Genomic DNA, 14,680 nt, shown 5'->3' on the forward strand with positions numbered 1-14,680 from the left:
GTACCTACAGGCGACGCAGGAAGTAATATTTTTTTCCTCTTCTTGCAGTTTGTCAAGTGCAAAAGTGTTCAGTGAAGAGCTGGGTTTTTAGGTTTTTCGTAAAGAGAGGATGCTGCAGATGGCAACTTGTTCCACCACCAGGGAACCACAGAAGTCGTCTAGCTATCCACCGGCTCTGGTGGTTCTAGCAGGTGTCTTGTTGAGTGAGCTTAGTGAGCAGGAGGGAGTGTAGAACTGAATAAATGTTTTTCTTTTGGACATGTGAGGGAAAAAAGCCACAAAAACAAATCAAAATAGTCAAAACAACTGATACGGTTCAAGTAGGCAGGGGCCATTTTATTGTAATTTTGAATGCAAGTATCAGTTTTGAATTTCAAGTAGGCAGCAACTGGAAGCAATCTGAACAGCAGGGTGATGGTAGCCTAGCCGCGTTAGACCCAGGTCTGAAGACACAAGGGTGTAGGAACTCTCGACAGGGAGGGAGGTGGGCTAAAAGGTTGTCTTTCAAATCACTCTGCAACAATTGAGTAGATATATAACCAATCAACGCAACGAATAGGCTGACGTAGTTCCTAGAGACTTGGAGAATCAATGCTAGGTTTCATCAAAGTTGCATGCTGTGGCTCAATACCTCACTATGACACTTTATGCTTATGTATGTCCTTTAATATGTAATTTAGCTGTATATGATTGGATCTGTGGACATATTTTTGCATACAGAAAACAAGAGAAAACAGTGTAAAATTCAATATCTTGACTATTTAAATGTCAGGGGATCTCTTATCATCAGATAATCAAATGCATGGCTCCGAGATTGAAATGAAAATCTGTTGATTTAGATGAACTCTTACAGTTCTTATTGAGATTTCTATGACAAGTTTGTTGTTATATCTTCTGTCATAATTTCATCATTGTTTTAAGTTGTAAAGTCATTAAATTTGATAATTTCATCCATCCATTCTCTATACACCACTTTATCCTCACTAGGGTCGCGGGGGGTGCTGAAGCCTATCCCAGCTGACTCGGGCGAAGGCAGGGGACACCCTGGACAAGTCGCCAGTCTGTCGCAGGGCTACATATATAGACAAACAATCACACTCACATTCACACCTACGGCCAATTTAGAGTAATCAATTAACCTCAGCATATTTTTGGACTGTGGGAGGAAGCCGGAGTACCCGGAGAAATCCCACACATGCACAGGGAGAACATGCAAACTCCATGCAGAAAGATCCCAGGCCCACCCCGGGATTTGAACCAGGATCTAAATTTGATAATTTGACTGAAATATACCATCCTAAAATTAATGTTTGGTCAAATCAAATCAAATCAAATCAAATAATGCTTTTTGTGACAACATTTTATTTGATCAAAACTTTAACAAGTCACATGACCAAAGGCTAGTTATGGGGTTCACCTGTTGCACTATGGGTCAGACACCTCACGGCTACAGAGGAAAATTTATGGTCCATCGATAACCATTTTCTAAACCTTTCAAGACACACACACGGTAATTAGTGATTTTTAACTATTATTTGTTATGTATTTGTGTATAATATTTGTCGAAATGTCTTCATAAGGACAGTTTGATGCATTTGTCTTTGTGAGTTAGCATCTTTGGACCCGTCTATCAACTGAAACTAGCTTGAGAGCCTTATTGTTTGACTCTGTCTAATCACATGCGATTTCTTGAAAAACTTTGAAAACAACCGAACAGTGTTTATTTGAAACCTCATTCTGTTTTCTTTCTTTCTTTGTTTATTTGTTTTTTTGTAGTTTCCAGGGTGTCTGCCAACAACACTCTGAAATAAATGTTTAAAAGACACCTGTTGTGTTGGTATAGTAGTTAAGCGAGCGAACCTAATGTTTTCTTTAACCTAAATTGAATGAATTGTGTTGCGTTAATTGATTGAAAACAAAACTCAAGTCGTAGTCAATTATTAAAATTGGCTTGATGATTTAATTTATCCCTATTTTGAGTTCAGGATTGCCAAACTCTTAAAACGTGTGTTTATGCTAGCAATCATTAAGTAACTTCTAATTTTAAAGGAAAGACTCTGCTGTGTTATTTATTCTGAGGCTGGAAATGTGTTTTTAGGGTGCATTAAGACCAAAAGCTTCCAGTTTGTGGTTTATTTGAAAAATGCTTGCATGCACGGAAGTGAGTATTATACACAGAATGTGGACAAGACAGATAATTTGTAATCAAAAGCTCCTCTGCCAAATTATTTGTTTTGCACAATGCAGTTTTAAATTCCTGCACTGAAGAAAAGGACGGTAAGTAAATATTTGCATTCATGAGCAGAATGAAATACAGAAAGTTTAAAGATGGGGATGGAGCCAAGGCAGAATGTCTCAATAATATTTGTTTTCCTTATTAATATTTCTCAATAAAATTCTTCTAAATCTTCTGTTGGTTCAGTTGAAGTATCCATGATTTGAGGAGACTGTGCCAAAATTGCATGCAATAACTGCAAAAGATAGCAAGAATAGGATGATGTACTGCACTGTGGGCTCAGGTTCAGTTTGTCATCCTGCAACAGAGCTACAAGATGCCCCGCACCCACCTGCCAAATTACACTGGCTCCAGGAAGTTATTTAGTGCTCATTTACGCCACCAGTTTATGCAAATACTGCATCTGCAGTCACACAAGCCTCTGCATTTTCAGCCAGAGCTTAAATCTACCGTGTCATAAGATTAGACAACGTGAGACTGTGCTATTGCCATGAAAATATAAGTCACTTCTGCAAAAGTAAAGGACATGAGAACATGACTGTGCTTGGCATGCTGAGCTGAAAACGTATGATGCTTGCTTGGTTTGCAATTTCACGACTTCTTGGCACATTCCAGCTACAACTTGGCACTTTGAAGGTTGGATTCAGTCCCTGCAATTCATTTAATTTCAGCGACTGTTTTTTCTTGATATATATATATATATATATATACATACACACACACACATGCATGAGCAGTCAAAATGATCAAAATGTTAAATTTAGCTCTGATGTGACGGGATAATGTTGATGTTTTTACACTCTCAGAAGTAAATCACACACTTATTATTCTTCCATGTGGTTTTCCAGGCTCAAGATTTATGGTTCAGTCGCATTGAAGATGGTTTCTCCCTGAGACAGGAAGCAGTGTGTCTGGTCAGCAACAGCAGCTGGGAGGCTGCACGCATCGCACGCACGCACACACACACACACACACACACACACACACACACACACACACACACACACACACATGTTTGTACTTCTATCTTAGTGAGGACATCCATAGGCGTAATGCATTTCCTAGAGCCTTACCCTAACCTTAACCATCACAACTGATTGCCTAAACTTAATCCTTACCCTAACCCTAACCAAACCTCAATTCATACCTGTTCTCTAAAAACAAGTCTTCACCCTCAAACATGGCTGTTTCAAAGTGAGGACCGGCCAAAATGTCCTCACTTTGTAAAAATGTCCTCACTTTGATAGTTAAATGCAGAAAATGGTACTCACCATGTAGCAAGTACAAGAACACACACACACACACACACACACACACACACACACACTTGGGTTTACTCAAAGGCCTTCATCAAGCATCAGTCTTTTGTAATTTACTTAATCCTCTAAGTGAACCGCGGAAGCCCTAAAGATGTGTGGTGAGTTAGAGATCCAGGTTAAGTGATGGTTTGTGGTGAGCAACAGTAAATATAGGGAAAGACAGCAAAAAAACAAACAATGAAAGCAGATGAACAATGAAAGCAGATGTATTTAGCTTTATATTTCACAATATCTACAGTATCACACAGGAAAGACAGCATATTCAACATCCAAATAGTGAAACTGGACTACGAGAAAGATACACACTTGCACTTATAGTAAAATAAGTGATTGGTACAGATGTTTATCTGAGTGGCTCGAATTTTTGTTAGACAGGGTTGCTACTATAAATGTACATGAGCAAAAAGGAAAAAGGTGATGATAAAGATTTTTTTGTACATGCGAGGCACTGTGACATCTTTTAACAGCAGAAATTTCATGTTTGTACCTTTTAAAGTTGATGCACAGAGCAGTTTGACAGCGACACCATGATTTTTTTCATCCATTGGCAGAAACATGCAGACTTCATGACTGTTAAAGTACAAAAGTGACACAGTTCCCTATTCACTAGAGCTCAGTTAACCTTGTGCATTGTTTGTTAAAATGATGATGACAGGTTGCAGAGAAGAAAAATTGCTTTGTCAAACTGCAGAACTTGATGAGTTTTACACCGTTGCCATGAGTCATGAACGCTTTTCAACATCTCTGACAATATTTCGGTACATTAAAAGTTTGCATTGTCTGTTCTCGCTTATAACAAAACAGTGTCTCGGCTGTATGACGGATTTCGTAGAGTTGTAAATACACTTTTTATGAGTGATACACTGTCAGTGTACTGTGTTTCCAAGAGGGAAACTTTATCCGCATGACTCATGTGAACACGGCTTAAGAGAGGCCAGTGGAAGTGTAGTTTTAAGGGCGTACAGGGTGAGTTAGATTAACCGTGTGCTTGGCCTGGCTCTTGCTGTCAATCAGAAGCAGTTGGTTATTCTTGTGGTAAGAAATCATCTCATCCAGGCTGGTGAAAATCTAAGGCAGGGAGGAAGATAAAGAGAGAAAGATCTTAAATTTAAAAATCTGCTTCTCATCAAGCTGCTATCCTTACAGAGTCCTTGTCTCTTGTCTTATTTGCCCTCACCTCTTCATTCTTCTTGCCCTCCTTTCCAAGGGCGTAGCTGTGCGTGTCCTCCAGGTAGCGGATGGGGATGTTGTACACCTTCTGCTGGTAGAGAACGGCGAGGGTAAACGGCTGACGGGTGCTCTGGGCCGAGCTGTGTCGAATGAGGAAGGCACCGTCCTTTAATACCGAGAAAGAGAAAAGAATAGAAAGATCTGATGAATAAGAATGGATGGAGATGAGAAGCTTGGGAATCTTTAGTAGATGAATCAGAGAAGCAAAATGGGAGATTATTGAAATGAGGGAAAAAAGAGGGACTTTGATACTATGCAGCTAAGGAGCCCTGAAGGTGTCTCATTAGCTTTCATTAGAGTTTCAGGTTTGTCAGCAGAAACATGCACATAAACACTCGGCAGATGTCTTCATTGTTTGTGCAACAGACTTGCCTTAAGCCTTTGTGCTTGCTGGAAAATAAATAGCAATTGTGGTTGGAATTGTTCATTTCAGCACTAAGTGAGACTTCTAGTTTACCTTGTTGATTCTCATTAAGAGTTCCTCAGCTGGTTTTCTGCTGCAATCTCCAGCAAACCATTCTTTGTCCTGGAATATGCAAAAAAATATATCCATTAAAGCGTTAAATAGAGGGGGAACTACATTTGTGCTATGCTTTGTTACTTCATACTTGTAATTCACAAAATTGTGCTTTTTACTCCACCACTGGTATAGATGTTACCATTTTTAACAAAATTCTGATTAAGATAAATGTAGTGTTAATGAGCTGTTAGTGGCTCCACCAAAGAGATGTTTTCTCTCACAATGCAGATGGTTTTATTTATCAGTTTGAGTTCCAATTATTCACAATTTTAAAAAAAATCTAAATCTTTTCCCTTCTGTTAATCATCCCACAACCCTTTAGATTTATCGTCTGACTCTTTGGATGGGGATTAAACTCTCTAATGGCATATAAACTGCCGCCTCCACATTGATGCATTAGAACTAACAAGCAAATAATATTCTCTATAATCATTCAGCATTTGTTTTTGATATTTTAAGCACTTTTTGCTGATCACTGAAGTGAACGTCTGAATGCAGGATCCTTAGTTGTACACTGGGAATTGCACACATTTGTAGCCTCTTCTCCACAAAGATATGTTACAGTTATGACCAACATCCCAAAGAGAAATATGAAAGAATTGTATTCAATAATAGTTATATAGCTGTAATATTTGACAGCTGCTCTTAGAATGCTAAGCATTTGTAACCTTTATGCAACAGTAAACACAACATTAATGGCTGAAGTGTCATCAGAAGCCCTGTATGTTGCATCAGTTTATCATTTTCAAAGAAAAAAACGAAATATAAACAGACTGCATTCTTGCAAAGCCTGCTTATAGAGTTGAAAGTAACAACTAATGCAGTATTAAATCATCTTATCTGATGCAAAATGTAAGAAATATTGCCGTATACTTAGGTTATTATGACAACACTTGCAATTCTAAGGGGTGACACCAGTGTGATTGGCTATTTTTACGACGTTTTTACAATTTTTACAATACTTATTACTAATTCATTGGTAGCTTAATTACTTAATTACTAGATGTTCTGTGCAGATTGATACCGTACCTCATTCCCATATTGTTTGGTTGGTCTCATACCACCAAAGGAGGCTGAAAACAAACAGAAAGCATGTTCTGTCTCAAGTACAAACTGATGCAAAATCTGTAAATGGCTACAGCTAGATGCTTACAAAAACAGTAAAGTATGATTTGAGCAATGTTCAAAAGTAAGAATCTGAGCAGACCCCAAATTAACATAGCCATCCCTCAGGATTTAAAGATGCTTTTATAAAAAGGAATGACGGAGAGCTTACCCACAGGCTTTGGCTCTGTCATAGGAGGCTTTTGAGGGCTGGAGTAAAGAAAAGAAGGCTAAAGTTTAACTCTGATGTATGCATGCACTTTCAGATGGGGACAATGGGCTGGAAATAAAGCATAGATTGCTGCAACTCTTATGTTTCATCTGTCTGACAAACCTCGCCATCCTCATTGTATTGCTAACTGCTTGCCTGGGTTTAGCTTCCTTCAGGATCGCCGGCAGAGGCGGCTTCACACTGGGAGTCGGTGGAGGGAGTTTGGTAGGAAAAGTGGCTCGTCTTTCTTCAACCGGGGGAACTATAGAGACAATAAATGTATTCTTCACCATCACAAACAAATGCATGTCTTTTGGATGAGGTTTGTAGTGATTTTTCATTAGTAAAGAAGAGGTGTTTATTACCTGTTTTTATCTCATTCAGGGAAGGCAGGACTGAATTCTGAAAGGGAGGAAATAAATTTTATTGCTGTGCCATAGTGGTGAGTTTAATTTCCGACGTAGGAAATGGAAATGCGAGGATACAAATGAAAACTTCAAGCCTCTACCTTGACAGTGTTACATTAAACTTGTGTGCAGCTTAACATGAGAAAATGATAAGTCTAAGCACTGAGATGAATAGACACACTCACAGACTTCGCTCGGGGAACTGGAGGCTTCATCCTGCAGACAATGAGATGCTAATTTTTATTACACGTTTAACACCAGGAATTTACAGAATAATGCCACTATTGTAAGGGCCACATTTCCATTTTGCTGTGCAACTTTGTCTGACTGGACAGTGTGAAGCTATGCAGATATATCAGATAAGTTTATATCACCACATTCTATCAAGTAGCCAGATAAAGCTGCTTTGACTTAGGGTGAGGTGCACTTACATGGGTATGGAAGCAGGTACAAGTGGTATCTTTGGAGACAGAGGCATCCTCATTGGTCCACGTGGGGCAGGAGGGCAAGCTGAGGAGCAGAGAGAGAGGAAATAATCTCCTTTATCTCATTTTCCATCATCTAGAAATAAAATCTTGTTGCCTTCATGTAGCTGATGCTCCTGGACCATCACTTCTTCATTAAACACTGTTATTCAAACTTGTAATCAACACCTCAGAGCTTGTAACGTGAAGTGCGACCTACCTGCTGATGGTTCTAAATAAAGGTCATCGCTGTCTTCCTGCAACAGCAAAGTGACAAATGTCATATCGGTGCATATGGGAGCTTTAGCTGTTTTAATATGGCCTTTTGTCATTCCATTATGCAGATGTGCAGTGTGCTTTTTGTAGCAATGATTTATCCAAGACACATATGTTTTTAAGGATGGATTAGTTCTGTTGCCACTCAGTCTGAGTGTTCTCTCACAGTTCAAAGTGTTATCTGTCATATAACGCTCTGAAATAATGTCAAATGGTGTTTTAGGCCGGTACATTTATGTGCTGTCATAAATGCAGCAGTAGAACTCGACTATGAAACGAAGGGCTTCTGAGCACAGACGTGTTTCAAATGCCTCTTTATACTTCCTACATGGCAGTAAGACCCTCAGATTAAAAGAACTGCTGTCTCTTTGTTTTCTGTCACAATGTCATTCTGCTGGAATAATATGCAAATGCTGAACACTAAAAGACAAACAGACGAGCTGACCCATTGGACCTTTCAGTAATCCATACACAATTCACCCAACTACAAGTAGCCTCTAAATATGAAACTCTCTGTTGACAGAAACTTTTCCACCCATGAATCAGTTCCTTTGATCTGTCAACACAACAAAAAGAACTCATTTTGCAAGTTAAAGTTACCTGTTCCTCATTTGGATCCAGATAAACATCTGAAATGGAATAAGAAAAGAGTAGGGATTAACAGTGCATACATGTAAACAAAGAATGAGTCCCGTGTTCATTGAGTAAACAAAAATATTACTTAGTTGAATCAAGTTTACAACTATGTACTTATACTGAACAAGATAAAAACTATAAATGTTATAGTTTTTCCACTACATTAAACTCACAGTATACCCAGCAGTATGAACAGTAATTATAATTCGCCCCGCGTTTATGAAATGCAGATGTGATGTACACATAAATGCGTCAACAATTACAATCCATTCAAAGATATGGTATGGGCCTTTCCTACTTACATCAATGTTGTATTCCTTTTATTTAGTAATATGTTTGAAAAAAGGACTTTTACTTGTAACACACTTAAAATTTTAGTTTAAAAAATAAAACAGCATTATAATTATTACAAGTGAAACCAGAGAACATTGTTTGAAAAGCACCATATATCAAGACAGAGCAGGACAAGACCAAACTGCATGTGGAAATTACTAGTACGACAGCTGAAAAATACATTTTGCTTTAAGCAATACACTTAAGTTGTTCAAATTTGAAAGAGCTGTTCAAACATTCATTTTGTTCCGTCCTCACAGTTTTGTAATATCGGCTGATTTTGTTGATTAGATCATAGTAAGAGATGTGGGATATTCAGAAATGTGTAATACAAAGACGTCACCAAACACCGCAGCAGTGGAGCAAAGAAGAGTCTATTAATTTTAGCAACATCTGCAGAGCAAAGTGCTGGTTGCTTTGGTGTTCTTGCAGATGACTTTGCAATCAGTTTGCTCATGAAGTTGAGTTTCAGGTGCAGCTCAGTGGTTCTACAGTAGGTGCCACTCTCTTCTTTTGTTTCGGCCACAGCTACAGTCTTTGCTGCTTAGCTAGATTTCAATTAGCTGGCCAGTTGTGGTTTGTATTAGTTTTTTCAAAATAAACTTTAGTTGCTGCTGGAAACATGAAACTTAACATAGAATAGAATAGAATAGAATCACTTTATTCATCCCCGAAGGAAAATTCAGTACACATTTAATGAATGTGTACCACGAGGATCTGAGTGGGCTTAATAAAAGGCTACACTGATGACTAATAAACCAGATATTTATTCTAGTATGTGTGGTTGTCAGATCACCTCATCGCTAATCCTTTCAGTCAGCAGTGAAAGGCTTATTTGTGTTGACAGAAATGATAAATACTGCACCTTCCTCTATGGCTGCAGGGATCGGAACAGGAGCAGGACGGATTACAGGAGGAGGCATCATCTCCTTTCTCCCAGGCTTGTCATTTCTGTCTATCTCAGGTGCTGGATGGGAGAAGGATGTAGTTGTGTCACATTAAAGGACAAAACAAGATGAGAAGTGATGGGTTTTACTTTAAACGAATAAAATCTTCAAGTAAATACAGACTCACGTTTCTTGGTGTTGGGATCATAGTAGAAATCATCACATTGTAGAGGATTTTGGATGACAGAGGTGAGATTAGTTAGTAAAAACAGAGTCAAAACACAGAAACAGACTTTCCAGGACACTGAGCTGTTGTTACCGACGCTTTGCTTGGTCTGGGTGGAGGAGCAGCTTGTCTCTGTGGAACAGCAGGACTGGGCGTCCGCTCTGCAAAATGTAGTGACAGGATTTTAGGGAAATTATGTTGTCTGTGGTATCGGTGCTAAAGCAATCTAGTAGTAGATGAAAGACTCGGTGGTGTTACCCAGATAAATGTTCTCTTCCACTTGTCTCTGTGGGACTTTCACAGCTGGACGCTCACAGGGAGGTACTTCATACATGTCACCTTCCTCATCGTCCTGCCGTGAGAAAGTATTGATAGAAAGCTGCATTTTAATGTGTTTAAGAGTTATTGCCACATTAATTCTGAGACATTAATATCCCGCAGGAGTTGCCCTGTTATTGATTGATCGGTGATCCGTCCAGGGTGTCCTCTACCTCTCATATATCATTAGCAGGCGTAATCTCCAGCCCATAGTGAAAAAGATTAAGTAGTATTTAACTAATGGATGGGTAGACTGGATACTTTAGTCAAATTAGACCACTCAAAAGACTGAATGTTCTTTTGTTGCAAGTTGTCCACAGGAGTGTTAAATTGTCCAGGATGTCTGGCTAAATTTTGCATAACCAATGTGAACAACCAAACAAAAATGAGTGAAGAGGAAGGAAAACTAGCAATAATGGTACTAAACAAAGCAGCCAAGCTTCTGGGATATGAGGTAAAAACTACATTGAACTTAGATAAAGATGTTTTAAAATGCACATAATCACATGTTTAATAATATGTGGAGAAAAACTGTAAAAACTAATTAGGAATTTGTCTTCTTTGTACGTACAAATTCATCCTGTGGCCACCCAAAGCCTGGATTGTTATCTGAAACAGGAAAATATATACATAAATACATGAAAAACAAAGACAAGAGGCATCAAAAAACATCTAAGGTGAAGTTAAATCTCACCTGTCCTTCTTGGGGGAGCTGGAGGTCCACTGTGTCTGAGAGAGAGAGGAGAAACGAGGCTCAAACAAATTATAATACAGTAACATGAGTTGTAGATATCATACAAGAACAGGGAAAGTATATAAGGTTTGTTTTGATACTTACAGATTCTTCAGTTTTCCAAAGAAGCTCTGAAAAACACAAGAAACCTCAGAGATGAGAGAAGTATTCAAGAAGGAAGTGGAAGCAGAGAGACCAAAAGTATACAGGTGTGTTCAGGTATTTAGGCTGTTTCTACTTTTAAACTGAATGTCTGGTTACTAATTATTTACTTTTAGTTATTAACTTCATCTATCAGCCTGAGTCAGTGGCTGCTGTTTGAGGAAGGTCACACAGCCGTTACAATAGAGCTTTATTGGGTGCAAAAGAGATTTTTTTTTACTGAAGTAGAAAAGAGAGAAAGTTCACAGTATATTGTAGTCTTAAAAATGATCTAATTTTAGAGAATTTTTCTTTTTAATTTTGAAGATTTTTTTTTCTGTATTTTAAAAAAAAAAACACTTGAAATATAGCTGTAAATGACCACAAAAATAATAATGTTTATGATTAAATCTGTAATAATTTAATCTGTTATCATTATTTTATGTTTTTAAGCATGTAAGTATACTACAACATTGAAAAGTCAAAGCAAAAACACCAACATTAAACTTTTTTCCACTCCATTTGTTCGATAAATTAGTCGCCATTTATTTGGCACATTCAGATAACACATGCAGACCAACACAACTCTGAAGTAATGTATACATCAGCACATCAATCACTCTATTTCAGTAATGTAACATTTTTATTTTTAATGTGCCATTCCATATATTTTCACTCTTTAAATATATTTAAATGCTGATATTTTTCCACTTAAACTGAAGCAAAATTAGAATGTTTGGCTTTTACTTGTATTTCTGCTGATTATTTGTTTCTGGATTTTCCCTGTGTCTTATTTTGTCTGTTATCTTTGTGAATAATGTTGATTTATTCTTGTGATTGCACCCCCAAAAAATTTAGAATCAGTTTTGAAACAGAAGTCAGTTGGTAACAATCAGTTAAATCGCAGAACGGTTCATCTGCAGCAAGCTAGTTGAGGTTAAGCATGAGGAGCTGGCGAATAATGTACACATCATGCTAAATCAGGAAGTAGGTGGTTTTTCCCACAATACCAGGCAGCCATGGAGGAAGTGTTGATGTGAAGTAAATGATTACAGACAGAGAACTGTAACACAGCGACACACAGCTTGTCAGAAAACAGCTGCTTAGCTGTTGATAAACGAGGAGCAGGTGAAAGCCGATAAAAGAGAACCACGTTACTGTTCTGCTACTTATGACCTCTTCATAACACAGTAATTCCAAAAATATCTGCATTTTCGGTTCGAGTCGAGTTGCAATGACAATGCGCTGCTTTGTGTAAAGCGCTGCCTTGCATGTAACGCCTCTCTGTGAGGGGAAATTTTTAGAACCTGTGAAGCCAAAAGTGTTGTCAGCGGCCCAGAGAGCAAACTAAAGGAAAAAGGAAAAAGTCACGGAACTGTGAAGGGAAATTTGATGCAAAGAAGTACAAGACACGCAAATGTTTCACACCTCGAACAATAGAAATAGTGTGTCTGTGTTATCACAACACTTACCTTTAATATGAATTCAAAAATAGTTAGAGTACTATTATATTCATTTATTAATCTGACTAGACCAACAGGTGCCATGAAGGTACTGACTGTATGTTAATATTTTTATATCAAGTTGACTGAACACAGTGTTATTCATAGTGCAGAGAATATGTTCACACTGTTCACACTACCAGCTGTTTTTTTCCACCCTATTTTTTAGTGGCATCACACATACTTCTGTTTTTTAACGTTTGTTTTCAATGTACGTTAATGTTCAAAAGTTTGCGGTCACCCTGGCAATTTCATGTTTTCCATGACAACTCACACTTCTATTCATGTGCTAACATAATTGCACAAGGGTTTTCTAATCATCAATTAGTCTTTCAACACCATCAGCTAACACAATGTAGCATTAGAACACAGGAGTGATGGTTGCTGGAAATGTTCCTCTGTACCCCTATGGAGATATTCCATTAAAAATCAGCCGTTTCCAGCTAGAATAGTCATTTACCACATTAACAATGCATAAACTGTAATTCTGATTCATTTAATGTTATCTTCATTGAAAAACAAACTGCTATTCTTTCAAATATAAGGACATTTCTAAATGACTCCAAACTTTTGGACGGGAGTGTACAAGGAAACCGTCCCATCACAAATCACTTCATCTGCATGAATTGATTGCAGTAGATAAGAGAAAGTTAAACTTTGTCATATTACATAAACAAGAATGCTCACATATGATTTTTTGATATTAAAATCCTATGGGGAAACACTTCTGTAGCTCTATATCACTTAAACACAATAGCATGCATGCAGTTTGGGATGTTTTGTGTTACCAAATAGAGCACAAAGTGAAAATCATACGAGAAAACATGTTGTGTTTAAGTGGATTTTCACTGTAAAACAACATTTTTCTGTAATTCACTGCAAAAAGTTAAAGTAAAAACAGGAACCACCGAGTCTTTCTTGTATTTAGTTAAATTAACACAGCATTTTCCTAACTCTTTTATTGTTATGTTTACTCAATAAAGTATCTGAATTTGTTATGTGAAAGTGACAGCAGCACTTTTGCACAGAAAAGTAACTACACTGCATTGATGCCAACATACAGGTGAGCGCTACACTATTTGGTTTATTTGAACCCTTGACGTCTCTCAAAACTTTGAAATGCACATCACAAATAGCACCGACGTCTACTGTAATTTATTTTTGTGACTTACATTTCACATGTCTTTTTTAGATCTAATAAATTTAACATTCTAAACAAAAATATTGACTGCAGGGGTGTTAAGCAAAAAAAACCATCCTTCTCGTATCTGACTTTCTACAGGACTTTTATATCGGCACTGCTGATGCCTGAAGGTAAACATTTGCCTTCAGGTTATCTGTAAACATTCGTTGTTAGAGACATTTTTACTGTTTGCCTTCACACTCCCACACAATCACAACTTTAACAGTGTAGCTGCCTTCGTAGCTTTGCCCCCATTTAGAACACAAAGAAAAACAACACCGAAGCAAAAGTACACCGGAGGGTTTCAACAACACCTGCTCACTTCCTTGTTACTCCACCCAAAGTTACCAGAACGTGAATGAAAATAGGAGAAAAATAAAAATATACTTTACCATTGTCATGATTTGGGGCCGAGTCTCACAGCTCAAGTCATGAGGAAATGTCTTTGTTTCTGGTCTTGAATGCAAATGGTGCTGAAGATTGAAAGCGTGCGATACAGTGAGAATATAAAGCTGCTGTACCTGCACCTCATTTGCATTTCCTACCTCAGATAGTTTCACCTGCTCCTGAAATGTCTGCCGATACATGAGCTGCTGCACAGCTATAAATGGGACAGTCATCGGCACTCCCTGTTTCAAGTGAATTAGACTATCAGTTCATCTGAACTGTTAGACATACATATTAAAGAGCCAAAAGCAAAAAGAAGTCCTCTCTCTTATGAAACACAAGTCTTTTCTATGATTCATGGATATTGCAGTAATGCGTCAAAAATGAAGATAAGCCCCAGTTTGTGAGATTCAGGTGGATGTTGAAATGAAAACATTATGATAGTGATGATGATGATCTCATGAAAAAGAACAAAACCTTCACTCAACCAGCAGCAAGAAACTGTCATTTCATTTCCAATTTGCTGACAAATTTCCTGCTCAGAGTTTCATCAGTCGTGACAACGTT

The 14,680-nt window shown here is 37.9% G+C and overlaps 1 protein-coding gene across 1 annotated transcript; it reads right to left on the reverse strand.

Moving 5' to 3' along the window:
- Nucleotides 1-3,745: 3,745 nt before the first annotated feature.
- On the reverse strand, nucleotides 3,746-14,321 carry si:dkeyp-117b11.1 (SH2 domain-containing protein 6). Its single transcript, XM_051951281.1, has 19 exons — nucleotides 14,119-14,321; nucleotides 11,006-11,031; nucleotides 10,862-10,896; nucleotides 10,739-10,776; nucleotides 10,108-10,201; nucleotides 9,920-10,010; nucleotides 9,811-9,863; nucleotides 9,602-9,703; nucleotides 8,368-8,396; nucleotides 7,712-7,748; nucleotides 7,459-7,537; nucleotides 7,213-7,243; nucleotides 6,986-7,022; nucleotides 6,744-6,882; nucleotides 6,582-6,619; nucleotides 6,335-6,378; nucleotides 5,243-5,311; nucleotides 4,733-4,891; nucleotides 3,746-4,623 (listed from the first exon to the last, which is right to left on the reverse strand). Exons 1-19 carry the CDS (start codon nucleotides 14,311-14,313, stop codon nucleotides 4,507-4,509), a joined length of 1,413 nt encoding a protein of 470 aa, XP_051807241.1. The 5' UTR covers nucleotides 14,314-14,321; the 3' UTR covers nucleotides 3,746-4,506.
- Nucleotides 14,322-14,680: the final 359 nt, after the last annotated feature.

This window comes from Acanthochromis polyacanthus, chromosome 7, assembly GCF_021347895.1.
Source record: "Acanthochromis polyacanthus isolate Apoly-LR-REF ecotype Palm Island chromosome 7, KAUST_Apoly_ChrSc, whole genome shotgun sequence".
Classification (NCBI taxonomy): domain Eukaryota; kingdom Metazoa; phylum Chordata; class Actinopteri; family Pomacentridae; genus Acanthochromis; species Acanthochromis polyacanthus.

Excerpts from the sequence above, each read along its gene's own strand:
- si:dkeyp-117b11.1 (XM_051951281.1), bottom strand. The coding sequence starts at position 14,313 with ATGTATCGGCAGACATTTCAGGAGCAGGTGAAACTATCTGAGGTAGGA. Across the intron at positions 5,312-6,334 it reads CCAAACAATATGGGAATGAG|GACAAAGAATGGTTTGCTGG; the intron begins GTACGGTATCAA and ends TGCATATTCCAG. Across the intron at positions 4,624-4,732 it reads AGGGCAAGAAGAATGAAGAG|ATTTTCACCAGCCTGGATGA; the intron begins GTGAGGGCAAAT and ends TCCCTGCCTTAG.